Raw genomic sequence first — 17,299 nt, forward strand, 5'->3', positions numbered from 1 at the left:
ATTATTAAGCATCAAGTTTGTCAAAAATCTTGTGACTTGTGGGCCAAAAGAATATATCATTCACTACTCTCTTTTTTAGGGTTTAATGATCTAATGATTTGTTCTGTATATGGCTACTGTTTGAATAGAACACACACTTTCCTTGCTATAATTAAATCTATTTTGGCATTTTCCATCCACTTGTGTTTCATGGTAGAGTTGGCTCCAAGGAGTTGATTGGGATTAGGGTTAACAAAATTGATTAGTAATAAGTAATTAACTTTTGTTGTCGGTTTGCAAGAGCATGCCCATTTTTTATTTTATTATTATTAGTTTTGGTTGATATTTGGTATTTAGTTTATGTCGATTAATTAATCATAGGAGTGATTGATTTAGCCTCATAGAAAATTTTCATCGGTCATCAAAATAAATCAAGAAGCTCTCATAGCATGCAACTCAGTATTCTTAAATTAATTGGTCTATTAATAAAAATTCATCCGTTAATTTATTAAAATTGAGACTCGATCTTACATGTTTGAAGATTTGAGAAAGTACCATGCTGCAGCATGTCTATTTTTTAAATTCATATAGCAAATTGTTATCTATAGTTACATCGATAAACCTCATTTAGGGTATCAAATTAGACCTAATATAACTCCCAATTAACTGTCAAGTAATATAATCATAGACTGTGTCTCAATCTAAACCTTCAACCCTCGTGTCATTGAAGATGTGTGGGCATATGAGTCATGTTGGCCCGAATGTTATAATTTGTGAGGGTTGAAAGTGACAATCTAGAAAAAACTAATCCAATGCACGAAGTTCCATCCAATATAAGGTCCTAGAAAATGGTCAGATCATGTTAAATCTATTGGAAACAGTCTTATCCTACAGTATGAGATTATTTTCACGACTCGAATCCGTGATCTCAAGATCACACGATAGTAACTTTATTGTTGCTAAGAATATCCATACCAGCTTCACTAAATACAAAATTTATCTTAAATTTTATATTTTATGTAAAAAATATTTGCATTAGCTGCCCTATCCATTCTCAAAATTTAGATTTAATGAATAATACTTCTCTAAATTTAAAAAATGAAATATATTCCCTAAATATTAAATATCATTTAATTTGAGAGAGAAATAAATAAAAGGAATGAATTGAATAATGAAAAGTAGATATTACATAGAAAGAAAAAAAAATAAAAAATGAAAGGGGGAGAGAAGAAAATAATTAAAAAAATAAAGATAATGGAAATTTTAGGATAGTATGTAATAAAAAATAATTGTCAAAATTTAATAAAATAGATGATCTATTTCAAATTTTAGAAATATTATAAAAAAACTGATTTGAATTTTAGAAGGTAAATATCTCAAAAAAAAAAAATAATCAAGAGCATGAAATTATCATCAATGTGGATCTCGAGGAAGAGTCGGATTTACATTAAATCTATTATACATAATTTTACCATGTATTATAAAAAGTTGTTTTTATGACTTGAATTTATGATCTCAAGATCATATAACGATAATTTTATTATTACACTAAAACTCCTCTTCATATGATAAATTTTAATGTAGAATGTATCTCAATGCCAACTATAATTAATTAATTAATCTCCTTTTGCTCCTGAACATAATTAATCATCTCATTCTCATCTCTTGAATTGCTATGAGAAATTAAAGAACATCTTAATGAAAAATATAATCTCTGAATTTATTATTTACACACAGGAGGACTGCCACATCCCTCCTTCTAAAGAGATGATGATGATGGAAACATCATCATGGTATTTTCTTCTGTCTCCTTGTGGTACATCGAGCAATTGGTTAAATTGAAGCCCTAAAATTATCACAAATTAAAATTAATTAATTAGTTGATTAATTATATATCACAAAGAGCTGTGAAATTAAATTCAAGGTTTAATTAAAATCAATTCTCATTAAGCATGTTCAGTTGGGTTACCGGCTCGGTCGGCGGCTCGGTACAAGACTTCTTGGACCAGATGCTGAGCCGGATCGCTGTCGGGATTCGTTGCGAGGAACATTTCAACCTGGGTCACCGCTTCCTGGCTGGTGAAGTACTGGTAGAGGCCGTCGGAGGAGAGGATGAGGTACTTGTCCTTGGGCCCCACTCTGTGGTAGCAGAGGAAGGGATTGCAAGTGATGTAGGGCGAGTTGCCCTTGTAGTCGATCCTGAACGCCCCCAGCAGCGCATTGTTCCATTTCGGCTGCAATAATTAAAAAGAACAATTATTTATAGCACATTGTATCATTATAACATTTAATTATGTAAATATGGAATTAAAAGCTTGAAATATTAGATATATGTAATATTTATGATTGTAAAATTAAAATTTCATGATGATAAATAAGCTATTTTTACAAAATTAAATTAGATAATATGATTGGATTACCTGCTTCAGATATCCTGCTCCGAATGCTCTCGTAACCTTCAACGATCCCTTCACTCTGCCATTGACAATGGCGGCCGGGTCGTCGGGGTGCTCGCCTCTGATCCTCCTCAGTTCCTGGATCCCATCGACAACACAGACAGATAGATTCATGTATTTACGATCGGATTTTGTTCACTGATTTGGTAGAAAAAAATTCGAAAGAATGGGTGGATGATGATCTTACGTCGTCGTTGGAGGTGCTGTGATCCGGGGTGAGCTGCAGCGCCGCCAGCTCCTCGTCGTCGAAGGACTCCAGGTACTTGAGCGTCTCCTCCCTCAGCTCCTGCGTCGCCTTCCCGACCAAGTTCCAGAGGTCGGACTCCGCCCGCCGGGCTAGCACAGCGCGGCTGTCGCCGACGTTCATCAGGTACACGTCCTCGCCCTTCATCACCATCACCAGCACGCAGGAGCCCATCAGCGCCAGCTCCGGGTTGGTGGCCGCCTTCTTGTTGGCCATCTGCAGGAACGCCGCCTCCGTGTTCCTCAGCCCCTGCGACAGCGCCCTCAGCACCGCCCTGTGATCCACCGCTCCGCCGGAGGCGGGGGCGGCGGAGGAGGTTGATTTGGGGTGCGGAATTTCTGGGCGGGGGATTTCGTCGAGCACTTGGTCGGCTTGGGGCTTGTCGTCCCAGAGCAGGCCTTTGAGCTCCTTCTGGATGGATTTGTAGAGATTGGCGAGGAGGAATTCGGTGGCGTCGGGGCCGTTGAAGCCGTCGTAGATGCCGACGAACACCCACCCGTGCACCTCCGACACGATCACGTGCGTCCGGTCCTCGCCGGCCTTTCCCTGCGCCCAGTGCACGTGGGCGTTGGTGCCGTCGTGAAAGTCGGATTCGTCGCCGATGGAGTCGGAGTTGGTCGCCTCGGTGCCGCTGCTTTGGATAGTGGTCGAGTTGCTGCTGGGTTCGGTGGCGCAGTCGGGGAAGATCCCGCCTTTGATGTCGGTCAAAGTCGCGGTGGCGGACGGTGGTGGTTCCTTGGAGGGATTAGCTTCGGGCGGCGGTGGCATGCAGGTGAGCTTGGAGGCGGCGCGGCCGACGCATTTGGTGATGCGGCGGAGAAGATTGCGGCGCTGGTAGTCTGCGAGGCGGTCGGCGACGCGCTGGGACAGGGTGCGGTAGTTGTGGCCGGAGGAGGAGGAAGTGGAGGGGCGGCGGTCGAGGAGGCCGGAAGAGAATCCGGAAGAGTGGATATGCTCGATGGGGCCGGAGTGGAAGCCGCCGTCGATGGGGCCGGAGTGGAAGTGTTGGCGGTCGGAGCTGATGGGGCCGGAGAACGAACCAGAGAGACGCGGCTGCAGGGGAATCGAGGCGAACGAGGAAGAGCTCTCGAAGGAGGCGGAGAAGGAGCAGGCGAGCTCGATGCGCTGGAAGAGCGGCGCCGTGGAGAGCGGCGTGGCCACGTTGGCGCTTACCGCTGCGCCAGATATCGACCGGAAGGCGGCGCCGCCGCCGCAGCCATCGTCGCTGTGAAGGATGCGGGCGGAGGCGTTGGAGCTGGATCGGGCGAGACGGGGCACGTCGGGGACGACGAAGACGAAGGAGTGGCCGAGCCCCTCATCGACGGGCTCCGACGCGACGGCGGCCGCGGCGCTGCCAGCAGGGCAACCTCCGGCCAGGAAGCAGGGACTCAATTTCGCCGCGCGATTACCCATCGATGTGAAAACGAGAGATCACGGAGACGGTAGGAGCATCAAAATCTAGAGAGGCAGAAGATGAGAGTGGAGAGGGAGGATGGAGAGTTGACTTTGGAGGCGTTGAACTCAACAAATACATTTATTTTTTCTAAAAGAAATAATTCTTTTTTAAAAAAATTTAAAAAATAAAAAACCAAAAGAGAAAAACTCTCCATTTTGGCGTTGACATTTTGCTTGGCCATGGCGGGTTTCGGCTTATTTATTAAAACAAATCGCTCTCGGGATCGGAAGAGGCAATGGGATTAGTTAACCAGTTAATTACTTACCTTATTTAAAGTAGTGGAATTATTGAGGTCAAAGTCAAACCACCTGCGCGGGCGGCACAAAATCCAGGGGCCCGTGGACTTCGAACGAGGTGGGACACGCGGCGGCTCTCTGAATGGCTCGTCTCGCTGTTCGGCGTCCGGGATGAGCTACAGAATCCGCACACTAGTGGGCGAGTGAACAAATCTTCCGGAAGCGTTTCATTATTTTTCGGCCACTTGCGATATTAATTTGACTCTTTGTTATTTATTACCGTGAGATAAAATAAAATGGCTTCTTAACTCCGTAGTGTCTTTGATCACTTTTGACTTTTTGATCCATTTAATTCTGTTAATTCATTTTGACCTATCCACCCAGTTTTGGTCCTTTCTAGCATAATTTGTTTGGTCCGATTGCCTTGTTCATTCGGCTCTATTCAAATGGACTATCTTTGTTTATCTTTCTTCATCTCGCACGTACTCCTTTGTCCATTTTTCATGTCCAATCCATCGATTTTCATAATCACTTTCAAAATTGAGTAATGAATTTATCTTTGTTTATTGTGATATTTTCTACATATTATATAATTTCGATTTCTCCATTTGGAGTAAACTTACTAAATCATATTAAATTATTTTATTTATATTATATACATTTAAATTCTGTAACAATATTATATTTACCAGTTTTGGGATTTCATTTTTCACCTCTTAAACTATAAAATTATAATTGGCCATAATGGAATATACTTATTGCCTCACTAAAACATAATGTTAAATTTAAATTCTCTGTGTAATTAATGATACTCTACTTCGACACAAGAAAATTACCATGAATCATTATAATTGGACCCAATTAACAATTTAAGATTATTCTATCTTGAGAGCCACTGCATCTGCTGAATAAAATAATAATAATAATAAATAAGCAAACAAATAAAAAAAATCCACATAATCTTCTAGAAAGAAAGAATTTCATAAATGAAATTTTTTAAGTATAAAAATAATAAAAACAAAGCCCCTTTCCATCAAAAGTTCTTAAAATGAACAACACTTGATAATTAAGCTTAAGATTAACAAAGTGCATTGCACAAACTCAACTAGTTATTAAATTATAATTATGTTCCTAATCCGGAGCACTAATTAATTGATTAAGGCAGAGAAAGAAGCCTACTTTGAAAGGGACAGGAACCTACTGAGGCAGGCAATATAACTCATGAAAAACGTTGATTAAAATTAAATTGAGATAAAGTTAATGACTTTGACATAATTTAATTGCAAGTGTAGCTGATACTGATGCCACATTGTATGCAACTCTAACAAGTGGAATCAAGTGCAAGTGATTTTACTTGTTAGAATCAAGTGCAAGTGATTTTAAGTTAGATTGAAGTATCTATATTTAAATAAATTTTATCATATTTTTCTTACCATGGTTAATTAAATCTTCTTTAGTCTTCCTTCCTTATTTAGGCAATATCACTCATGAAAAATGTTGATTAAAAAAGTTTTTATAGCTTATTTTGATTGGGTAGCACCGAGATATATAATTTGATAGCAATTATGATATAGTTAGATAACACAGTTACAATATAATTTAGCAGCGCATATAATATAATTCAATAACAACTACAATACAATTTAGTAACACATGGGAACTAATTTGATAGCACTTATGAGACGACTTAAAAACACATACAATACAATTTAGTATAACTTTGAGGTTTTGAACACAAATAGTATTCAAGATTAGTTCAAGAATCCACTTGAAAATTTATGGTGCAAACAAATTAAGATATACTCGAAGAGGCCTTCATGCTAGTCTTATTTAGAAAATAATGTGTTATTTTAATACTCTATCTAGAAGAAGATTTAGATTTTGCTACTACTTGCTTATTTAAATGTTTGACATTTTGAATTAGGTTTGACTTTGGGTTAGATTTCACTATCTTTTTTATTTTAACAGGTGTAACTTTCACTTATTGGTCTTTACTTATGGTGCGGTAGTTAGTATAATTCAGTAAACACACATTGAAGAATATTAATAGAGTGCCTTTGTTTCATCATTAGATAATTAATCTAATCAAATGACGTGATTCATATGAGAAATAAGTGACTGAATTAAGCCACTTGTTCTTGGTAGCTTTATTTATTCCTTAACTATGTAGGTCGTGGTTATTAACCGGGTCAAGGCACCGATGTTTTGGATTAGTTTCATATTGAATATCATCATTCAAGAAATGACAAAATACAATAACATGGTTATCTAATTAAGAGCTTTTGAAGAAAGACTTCGTCTCCACCCATTTGGTCCTCTCCCACGAGTGTCTTCATCCTATTGTGAACTCATACCGTCCACAAACCCTGCTAGTTAACCTCTACATTCCTCTCTGATGAATCCACCTTCACCTTCCTATCGTCTCTCCCTAGTTTTCCAAATGACATTGCTACCACAGACAAGGAGTTCGAGGTTGAAAGCAAGGATGACTTGCTCCAACTAGTTGAAGAGCTTTAAGAATCATGTTCATAGGTTTTCATAGGTTGATGTCTAGGTTCAATGCAAGCCTTAGCGTTTTTGATCCGAGCTAGGAACCGATAATGACAGTTTTATAATTCTGAATTGTAGAAGCACAGAAATATTAAAGCTACAAAACATGAATCATACTCCACCAGATAGAAATCATTAATTTGGCTGAAAAAAATTCAGTTAAGTACTTGAATGCATTTCCTTGCAATTGTTAAGCAAAATCTATATGTAACTATCAATCTATTTTATCCTCTTCATCTAAATACCTTAAAATGCAATTTCTGCTTGAATAATCCGAGCAAAAAACTTAAGATTTGAGAATAAACACTAAGCAATTGCTACAGGTAAACACATATTTTATTTTAATCTAAATTCACAAATTTAATCTCATTAGAACTAGTATGCAGCAACAATAAATGCACCTCTGGCTAAAATACTCAAAATCCACCGCGTAGATCCTAATCCTGCCTAATTGAATGCTTTTCAGAATGAACATTCAGTGTAATTGACATTGGAAACAAAGTTGATAAATATTTGATTCGTGCTACAGGTAAAAGGAACCAAATATGAAAAATTCTAATCCGGTTTCACTGAATTTTTACCAGAATTACAAGTTCAACCAACGAAATTTCTAATCTTATACCACAGAAAACAGACGAGAATAGGGGAACAACACACACCTGACACCTGCGGTTGCAGATCAACTCCTTGAGTTGGGCGAAGGAGCTTAGCCAAGCCTCTCCATGTGATGCTCTGCTGGGAGTTCACCGGCTTCAGATCCTACACCTGCACTGCCGCCTCCGCCGCCTCTCCGGTGTCTCCGAATCGCCCCTCATTAGATCCACCGAAGCCGTCCTCCTTCCTCGATCGGAAACCCTAAAACCCCAACCAGTTCGAACAACAGCGTAGCGAGATCGGTACACGAAAGTACGAAACGAAGCCGGAATCACAGATGAGAAGAGCGAGAGTGAAGGTTGAAGGATTGGTACCATGGATCAAAACTGTCGGGGGGACGCTTCCATTCGACGATTCGCCTTCGTCGACGCCGCGACGCAAAGCGAGCGCTGTAGAGGGGACAATCCTCACTTCGTCATTTACTGCAACCGCAAGGGTAAATCATCCGGGTGATTTAATTAGAGTACGTAGAAGCTCGAGTCGAGCTCCGGCCGGCGGCTTTGATTTGAGATCCCGTCCAGACGCTCCAGTGGGCCCCGCTTATTCCTCCAAAACGAGAGGATATCGGGACCCGCGATTCGCACCGAGGTGGGACTTCAGATTCGTGCAGATGCCTCTGATCGGATTATGTCGGTCGTTGATGGAAGAGAGGGGCAGAATCGTAATTAAAGCAAAGAATTAAGTGTATAATAAACTCTCGTGCTTTCCTTCTTCACATCGGAACCCTTCCTTAAACCCCTTCTTCCTCCCCTTCGATCGATCGCTTCTCCTCCGTTATTTGAATCCTCGATCCGCTGGGATTGGCCATGGAGAATGGCTTTTCGTCGGACGAGGACGTGGATGTGAAACCCCGGATCCACAACCCCGACGGCACCTTCAGCTGCCCCTTCTGCACCGGCGAGAAGAAGCAGGACTACCTGTTCGAGGATCTACTCCAGCACGCCACCGGCATCGGCGCCTCGAACTCCCGCAAGGTGTTCCACAAGACCCGCCACTGCGCCTTCACCCGTTTCCTCCAGCTCGATCTCACCCCCTCCATCGTCCTCCGCTCGGCAGATCTTGAAGCCGCGGTTACCGCCGCTGAATCGGAGCCTCCTCCCGAAGAGGAGCTGTTCGTCTGGCCTTGGATGGCTGTCCTTGTCAATGCCGATCCGTCCAATGAAGTCAACTCACTCGCTGACCTTGGAGACGCCAACTCACCCGCTGACCAGCTCGCGGACTTCCATCCCGCCGACACTGTCTTCTTGCATTTGGAGGATGATAAGGGAGGAAGATCTTCCAGCACGACCGTGATTGTTAAGTTCCGACAAAGCTGGGACGGGTTTAAGAATGCCATAGATTTTGAGAGTCACTTTAAGGCCAACCAACGTGGTTGGAGAGAATGGATTGAGCTGCAAGGTGACGTCTCCAGCACATTGTATGGATGGATTGCCCGCTCTGATGACTACAATGAAGACAGCTACATTGGGCGGTACTTGAGGAAGCATGGCGAACTAAAGACCGTAATGCAAGCCATTAAAGAGGAGATCAAGGAGATTTTCAATCTTGTCTCCAATCTTACAAATGAAACTGTTGTTAAACATCAGCACTTGCATGACTTGGCGGTGAGATACGAGAAAACTTTTCTCGTCTTCCTCCAACTGGTGTATGGGAAAGTCAAGCCTCATCAAGCTTATAATGATGGTATGCTCATCTTACCTTGCTAAAACTATTACTTTTATCGAGTCATTTTAGTTCGAAAGCATATATGGGATTCATGACCATAACTTTGTCATAGATACAAATGTGGTGCTTGGAAATATACAAGATATATTTGCTCTTGAAACAAACATCATGGTAGGGCTAGATTAACTTTATTGTCTTGTTGCTTTCTTTAATTCAGATGTGCATTTAATATATCATAAACTTAAAATCTTGGAAATACTAATCACCATTTACAAATATTACAAATCTCTATGCTAGAATCTATTTGTGCAGGTTGCTTCCCTTCATGAGCTGTTAGTATCAGTCAATTTAGATTTATTTTCAATGTAATATGTCATTTGTTACTACATAAAATTTGGCAGTCACCGCCGCCGCTGTCCCCTCCGCCCCTCGCTCTTCACCTCCCTTGTCCTCCCTTGCCGCCACCGCGTCCGCCTCCGCCGCCTACTCGGAGCCTCCCCCGAAGACGGAGGATTTGGAGGATTTACTTACTGGCCATACATTGATTGGGATTAAAAGAATGGGTGAACTTGATGTGAAGGCCTTTCAGAATGTTGCCAGGAAAAAATTCAAGTCCGAAGAGGCTGACATCAAAGCTGCTGAATTATGTTCTAGCTGGCAACAAGAAATGAAGAATCCATCATGGCATCCGTTTAAGATAGTTGTCACGAATGGGAAGGAGGAAGTATGTATACTTTGCTACCGACTTTTCTTTTTCTGCCTATCATTTTGAAATTGTAGATATCTTTAACTCTGAAACTGGCGCATCAGTTTGTCATGTTTTTGGTTTTAAAAATCCCCAAAATATTAACATTCTGTGTTATGACTTGTTTTACTTGTCTGCCTTCATGTTATCCTCTTGCCTCTGAATTGGGACAATTGATTACTAATACATAGACTTTGCGTCCTACAGGAATTCCTCGTCGAGGACGACCCAAAGCTTAAAAAACTATGGATCGAGTATGGAGACGATGTATGCAATGCAGTGAAAACAGCTCTACAAGAACTGAACGAATATTGCCCCAGCGGAAGATACGTGGTACCAGTGCTCTGGAACTTCAAGGTTGGACGAAAGGCAACGATGAAGGAGATAGTGCGGTGCATTATGAAACACTGGAAGTCTTCAATGCGTACAAGATGAGGAGACCAAGCGTTGACTAAGGCTATCATATTTATAATATAAACCAGATCAATTAGCTGGCAAGTTTGCATCAATTAGCCAAGTCAAACTCTTCAGAAATCATCTCTGGTCTTCTGTTTTTGTGATGCTTCTAACAAGAGGTGTTTGTATTTTCTGGAGGCCAAGGTAATTTCCTTTTGACACTGCAAGTTGTAAATCTTCAAATAGGCTATTTGATGTACAGATCCTTTGTAATGTGTTCTTTTCCTTTTAGAGCACAGATATCCTAGACCACAAAAAAGTGGCCCAGGAGATCTGCCTCTTTCTTTCAGGGCATCTCCAACATGAGCACAGATCTTTTGAATCATTTTTTTTGTGATCCAAGAGATGTACCACTCGCATTTGCAGTCGGATCGTGGTCGCGATCCGGCCGTAAATCGTTGCGATCTCTTTTTGGGTTCATCGTCCCCGTCATATTATAGTTTTTGTTCAGAGCGGACGATCAAAGGTCGTTCGAAGACTTTCCGTGGTGGATAAGTGGTCAGGTTACTGAGCGTCGAACGAGGGTGTCCTCCGGACAGCCTCTAGCCGCGTCCGTTCCGAACAAAAATTATAATCTGGTGGGGATGGTAAATCCAGGAAGGGATCGCAATGATTTACGGTCGGATCATAGTCGTGATTCAACCGTAAATACGAATAGCACATCCCTTAAATTAAAAAAATGATCAAGAGATCCTGCCTCCTCCAACACTCTCGTTTTTTTATGGATTTTTTTTCCCTTCTGAAAGTCATGTAAAAACCTAGCCAACATTGTGGTCGGGTTTTTTTTTTTTTTTCAAAAGACATGTGACTGGGTTTGATATTTCGAATTCAGGTTTTTGAGGGAGGTGGGCTTAGTTAAAAGAAATATATATATTTTAATGTGAGTTAACTATTTTTTTAGCTTGTTTTTCCTGTATTATTTTTTCCCAATTTTTTTTAACTGTTGTTTTTTTATCATTCGTTTTCTAACTTTTTTTTCTCTACTGTTTTTTCACCCGTTTTTTTTTCAACCGTTTTTTCTCACCATTTTTTTCCCAACTAATTTTTTTGTTTTCCAACAGTTGGCAACGGCTCATTTTGGTTTTTATATATATATATCATCTTCTCTTTTAAGTTTTTCACATTTAAGTCATTTCATTCTTATTTCTTATAATCCTTTTCATCGTTGGTTCTTTTACGCAAAGTTCATATTGGTATTTAATATTCTCAGTTTTTCACTTTAATACACTATCTTAACAATTTTTTAAATGTTTCATATATTTCATAATTTCTTTTAAATTTTTAAAATTTTCAAAATTTATCGGCTCTTTCAAGTAGTGTCCCTTAACCTTCATTTTATATGTATTCTCTCGAATATTGATAGTCTATGACAAATTAATTTGTAATGTTACCTCCTTATAGAATTTCTTCATCACAATTCTTATTCATGCTCTCAGACGAATCAAGAAGAATTAGCATAAACATATCCAGGGCTAACAAAGAATTAAGAACATCATCTGAAGTTCCAGAGTTGAGCAATGAAGGGAGTTTGAGTGTACGTAACATCAAATGAATCAAGTGGTTAATGGACGAAGAGATACACCTTACAAAGGCATGGATCAATATTAACACCGATCCGATTATCAATAATGATCAAAACAACAAACTTTCTGGAAACAAATCGTGGATTACTACAACAAGTATCGGTTTGATGAATTTATGAAGCGACCTTAGGTGAAGGTAAAATCACATTATAAGATTTGTCCGATGGTGAATAATTTACAGTAATATACAACAACTTTTATACATATCGTGAAAGCGGGTGGAGCAACAAGGGATGTGCTCATGAAAGCCAATAAAATGTGGCAGGAAAAAAATTGCAACAAGTCCTTTAACTATGAACATGTTTAGCGAGTTCTTAGAAATTGTGAAAATATTAAAAAGAAATATGATATATAGTGGATGTTTTTAAGATTATTTTTATAAAATTTGTTATTTTTTATTTATTCATGTAATTCATTTTTATCTGTATTAATGTTATTTGTATTGAAATAAGTTTTCTAAAACTAGGAGAAATAATTGTCCGGTATAACTAAAGAGTCGGTTTAAAAATAGTGGTTAACAAACTAGAGGTGGATAAAATTGATCGTTATAAAAGTAGTCATTATAAAACTAGCCAGTTTAAAAATAGTCGTTACAAATAACCTTTACAAACTAGCCGTTACAAATAATCCTTACAAACTAGCCATTATAAAACTAGCCGTTACAAATGCATTTATATATTCTTGTATGGAAGCTAGAATCCTCCATTCTCTAATATTGTCTTCTTAAACCACATTGATACTATTCATTTATGTCATATGTCTCATGATCCCAATCACTCTAGGCGTTTTATTCTCCGCGATAAGTGGAGAAATGTTTTGGCGGATTCAGATGATGACTTGGATCAAATGACGCTGATGTTACTAAAGCATGAAGAAATGAAAGTTCTAACAGCTCAAAGTTCTTCTGGCTGGACTAATAAAAGGTATTTAAATCAAGATCATGAAGCCGAATATAATCGCCACTTGAATGATTACTTCTCTGATCAACCGATCTATCCTGATGAAGTATTTCTATGGCGATTTCAGATGCGAAAAGAGTTATTTCTTAGCATAGTCAATGTCTTGCGACATCATTTAGAATATTTTAAATGGAGGGTTGAAGCAACGGGAAGACCTGGTTTGTCACCCCTTTAGAAATGCATAGTCGTTATCCGTCAATTAATGTATGGATCATGTGGTGACATTTGTGATGAATACCTACGCATGAGTGAAACAACTGTTCTAGATTGCTTGATCAATTTCTATCAGTGTGTGATTGAAGTATTTGGGCCACAATACTTAAGAAAGTCTAATGTTTTTGACATCCAACGTTTGCTTGAAATGCATGAACACAGACATGATCTCTCTGATATGTTAGGTAGCTTTGATTGTATGCATTAGGAATGGAGAAATTGCCATATTATTTGGAAAGACCAATTTACTCAAGGTGACATGAGGTCCCAACAATTGTGCTTGAAACGGCTACATCTGCAGACTTGTGGATATGATACCTTTTTTTGGAAATCGCAGTGTCACATAATAATATCAATATACTTAACGAATCACCTTTATTCAACGAAGTTTTACAAGTAAATGCATCAGAGATTAATTTTATAATAAATGACACTCAATATATAAAATGACAATTTACGAAAAGGCGTAGGTAGAATTACGTATTTACCAAAAGGCATACCATAGTTTTGTCTATACCAAATGGCGCACAACAAAAAATGAAGTTCTCCTTTTACCCCTCCCGCCAATCTCCTCTTGTCAATCACCATTTTCCAAGCATCCATGCCATATTTTTAACTGAAAATCATTTTGTGGTTTGGATGCACGTCCTCTCACCCTCTCTCTCCCTCCATCTCTCTTACTTGTCTTATAAACACGAAGCGATCGTGAACCTCCTCCGCTTGTTATACATTCTCGTGATGTTTGGTGGCATTGCAAAACAAGAGTTTCAAGAAAAGAATTCATAGGACAACAACAATTAAGAACCGCAACGTTGAAGAATAAATTTGTAACAAGAGGAAAATTAGTAAAAAAAGACAGTTAAAGATTTAGTGATGTATGTATAAATTTACTACTATAAGGATGTCATGTAAAAAAAAATATTACAGTTTGGTAGCAAAGGGTTATGAAAAAAATCATGTTTATAGTTTCATTCGATGTCTGAGGAATAACTATTCAACAACACTTGTAAGGTGTTCCATTGTGATGCTAGATTTTAGCTAGACTTTGCTCATGCATGTTAGGTTGATATGGTAGATATCAGGACGTTGGGCCTAATATGCAATCATATCAGGTCCACTATATTCGTTGATAAAAAATTTGGTTTGATACCATATGTACCTTCTCCTTGTTTAACTCTTCGTAGTAATTGGGAGTTTGCATAAATTCAATTACCCTAGGTCCAAAAATATGTTTAGACCAAAACCCACTTAAGGACCTAAACTTGTTTGATTACAATGAATGTGTTGTTACTTTCTGGTGTTGTAAGGAAGTAAATTATGCTATCCATTACTTATTCAGGACTCTGAGTGGTGGTCCAACGTTACCAGAATTTATGCTTCAATAAGGGTCTGATATGGGATGATATCAGGTCCACATTGGGCCTGATATTATCCCATATCAAGCCTAACATGGGCCTGATATTATCCCATATCAGGCCCAATATGGGCCTAATGTGAGATCATATCAGGTCTTGCATGAGTTTTGCTTAAAACTTATTTTTACACCATATATACAATTTCCTTGTTTAACCCTTTCTAGTGTTTGAAATTATGGAAAATTACAAATCTAGGTCCATATCAATTGAATTGTGTCACAACTACTGATAAATTATGAAATTCTAATATGTACATCGTATATATCGTTACTTGGTCCCCATAGCCTTGTAGAGCCGGGTAGGCGAAAGAAGGCAAAGATCGAGTCGAAACATAATGGGAAGGTAAAAATCAAATACAACCGGTGCAAACAACTGGACCATAATCGAAGGACTTGTAGAATGTCATCAGCTCCTGGTTCTTTCCTTTCTTGTATATGTATACAGGAATATTATGCTTGATTTAAATATTTTGTAAGTAGGAGGAGTGGATCCTTATATTTTGTATGTATTGCATCCATAATATTGTAAAAAAATAGTTGTGCAAAAAATGTTACTTATATCATTATTTGTAGTATTCGTTTTTTAATACAATGATATCTATGATATGAGAAGTGTAAACCAATATCAGGAATGCAAAATTAATACTTCACACCATATATCAATTTTGTAAAATAAAAACTCACTAGCAGTTGTGAATACTCAGAAATATAATAGGCTCGGTCGAACTATGAATTTAAAATCAATAGGTTGGGGTTGAAAATTTTAAAGTCTTATAAATTTTCAACTCTAACTAATTTATGACCAAAACAAAATAAGTGTTGTTATGCTTGAAAAATATAATAGGATAGCGGTTGCTACTAATAGAATACAATTTAGGTGCACATGTTTTGTGTCAACTGGGGCATTGCATGAGCTTCATTTGTAAAGGTTAAAACTAAGTTTTGACATCATATATAAATTCTAAAAACGCAAACCTTGATAGAGAAGGTGATTTAGAGAAATCCAAGTATCGTAGGACCATCAGTGGATTTTGACCAAAATCCACTGATGGACCTACACATCTCTGATCGTGCCCATTTCAAGTCTTATAAATTTCTAGTATTCCAAGGACTCTGATGGTACTATCCATTATTAATTTAAAGATCCTTAGAGGTGATCGAACATTACGAAACATCTCAGACTTATTTTGGGCCTGATATACTAACATATCAAGCTCACATTGGACCTGATATGCTAGAATATCATGCTCATGTTGTACCTGACATGTTAATATATCAGGTCCAACGTTGGGCCTGATAGGTTGGGACCTTGGCTGTTTTGTTTAACCGATCACTTCCAAATTCTTGCTCCATAAATCTAAAACTTGACATCATCTCTCCCTTCTATAAACTATAAACTCACTACAGATTGCGAAAAAGTATAGAAATTCCAGTAGGGCAGGTCCAAAAGTGGGTTTAAGGCTATGACGTGTGATTGAAAATTGCTAATAATAGTGCAATATCACTTTAACCTCTAACTAAGTTGTCATTAAAAAATAAAATGGTAGTGCTTGGTGTTGTTGTAAATTTAATGATGTTCATTTAAAGAAATCCAATAGGTGCACATGTTCCGTGCCAACTGGCACGGAGAATGAGCTTCATTTATAAAGGTTAAAACTAAGTTTTGACACCATATATAGATTCTACAAACTCAAATCTTGATAGGGAAGGTGATTTTAGAGAAATTCAAGTACCATAGGGTCATCAATAAGTTTTGATCAAAATGCACTGATAGACCTACATATCTCTGATCATGTCCATTTCAAGTCTTATGAGTTTATAGTATTCCAAGGACTCCAACGATACTATCCATTACTAATTTAAAGATCCTTAGAGGTGATCAAACATTACGAAATATCTTAGCCTTATTATGGGTCTGATATACTAGAATATTAGGCTCACGTTGGGCCTGATATGCTAACATATCAGTCCTAACGTTGGGCCTAATAGGTTGGGGCCTTGGCCGCTTCATGCAGCCGATCACTTCCAAATTCTTGCTCCACAAATCTAAAACTTGACACTATCTCTCTCTTCTATAAACTATAAACTTACTACAGATTACGAAAAAGTATAGAAATTCCAGTAGGTTAGGTCCAACAGTGGGTTTCAAGGCTACGGTGTGTGATTGGAAATTGCTAATAGTAGTGCAATATCACTTTAACCTCTAACTAAGTTGTCACTAAAAATAAAATGGTGGTGCCTGATGTTGTTGTAAATTTAATAATGTTCATTTAAAGAAATCCAATAGGTGCACATGTTCCGTGTCAACTGCCATGGAACAAGAGCTTCATTTTTATTAGTTAAAACTAAATTTTGACACCATATATAGATTCTACAAACTCAAACCTTGATAGGGAAGGTGATTTTAGAGAAATCCAAGTACCGTAGGGCCATCAGTGGATTTTAACCAAAATCTACTGATGTACCTACATATCTCTGATCGCGTCCATTTTAAGTCTTATGAGTTTCTAGTATTCCAAGGACTCTAACGGTACTATCCATTACTAATTTTAATATCCTTAGAGGTGATCGAACGTTATGAAACATCTCAGCCTTATTTTGGGCTTGATATGCTAACATATCAGGCCCAATGTTGGGCCTGATAAATTGGGACCTTGGCCGCTTTGTTCAGCCGATCACTTCCAAATTC

At 38.6% G+C, this 17,299-nt stretch overlaps 2 protein-coding genes across 2 annotated transcripts; one reads left to right on the forward strand and one right to left on the reverse strand.

The window, feature by feature from the left end:
- Window positions 1-1,594: 1,594 nt before the first annotated feature.
- On the reverse strand, window positions 1,595-8,100 carry LOC122043327 (probable protein phosphatase 2C 4). Its single transcript, XM_042603898.1, has 5 exons — window positions 7,890-8,100; window positions 2,623-7,776; window positions 2,400-2,513; window positions 1,949-2,213; window positions 1,595-1,825 (listed from the first exon to the last, which is right to left on the reverse strand). The coding sequence occupies exons 2-5, from the start codon at window positions 4,090-4,092 to the stop codon at window positions 1,707-1,709; spliced, it is 1,968 nt and encodes a 655-aa protein (XP_042459832.1). The 5' UTR covers window positions 4,093-7,776; window positions 7,890-8,100; the 3' UTR covers window positions 1,595-1,706.
- A 195-nt stretch (window positions 8,101-8,295) lies between these two features.
- On the forward strand, window positions 8,296-10,766 carry LOC122040291 (factor of DNA methylation 5-like). Its single transcript, XM_042599617.1, has 3 exons — window positions 8,296-9,258; window positions 9,642-9,964; window positions 10,193-10,766. The coding sequence occupies exons 1-3, from the start codon at window positions 8,382-8,384 to the stop codon at window positions 10,418-10,420; spliced, it is 1,428 nt and encodes a 475-aa protein (XP_042455551.1). The 5' UTR covers window positions 8,296-8,381; the 3' UTR covers window positions 10,421-10,766.
- Window positions 10,767-17,299: the final 6,533 nt, after the last annotated feature.

The sequence above is a fragment of the Zingiber officinale genome, chromosome 2A (genome assembly GCF_018446385.1).
Source record: "Zingiber officinale cultivar Zhangliang chromosome 2A, Zo_v1.1, whole genome shotgun sequence".
In the NCBI taxonomy this organism is placed as follows: Eukaryota; Viridiplantae; Streptophyta; class Magnoliopsida; order Zingiberales; family Zingiberaceae; genus Zingiber; species Zingiber officinale.

Excerpts from the sequence above, each read along its gene's own strand:
- LOC122043327 (XM_042603898.1), bottom strand. The coding sequence starts at position 4,092 with ATGGGTAATCGCGCGGCGAAATTGAGTCCCTGCTTCCTGGCCGGAGGT. Across the intron at positions 2,514-2,622 it reads ACAGCACCTCCAACGACGAC|GAACTGAGGAGGATCAGAGG; the intron begins GTAAGATCATCA and ends GATGGGATCCAG. Across the intron at positions 1,826-1,948 it reads CCGAGCCGCCGACCGAGCCG|GGCTTCAATTTAACCAATTG; the intron begins GTAACCCAACTG and ends TGATAATTTTAG.
- LOC122040291 (XM_042599617.1), top strand. The coding sequence starts at position 8,382 with ATGGAGAATGGCTTTTCGTCGGACGAGGACGTGGATGTGAAACCCCGG. Across the intron at positions 9,259-9,641 it reads TCATCAAGCTTATAATGATG|TCACCGCCGCCGCTGTCCCC; the intron begins GTATGCTCATCT and ends AAAATTTGGCAG. Across the intron at positions 9,965-10,192 it reads TCACGAATGGGAAGGAGGAA|GAATTCCTCGTCGAGGACGA; the intron begins GTATGTATACTT and ends TGCGTCCTACAG.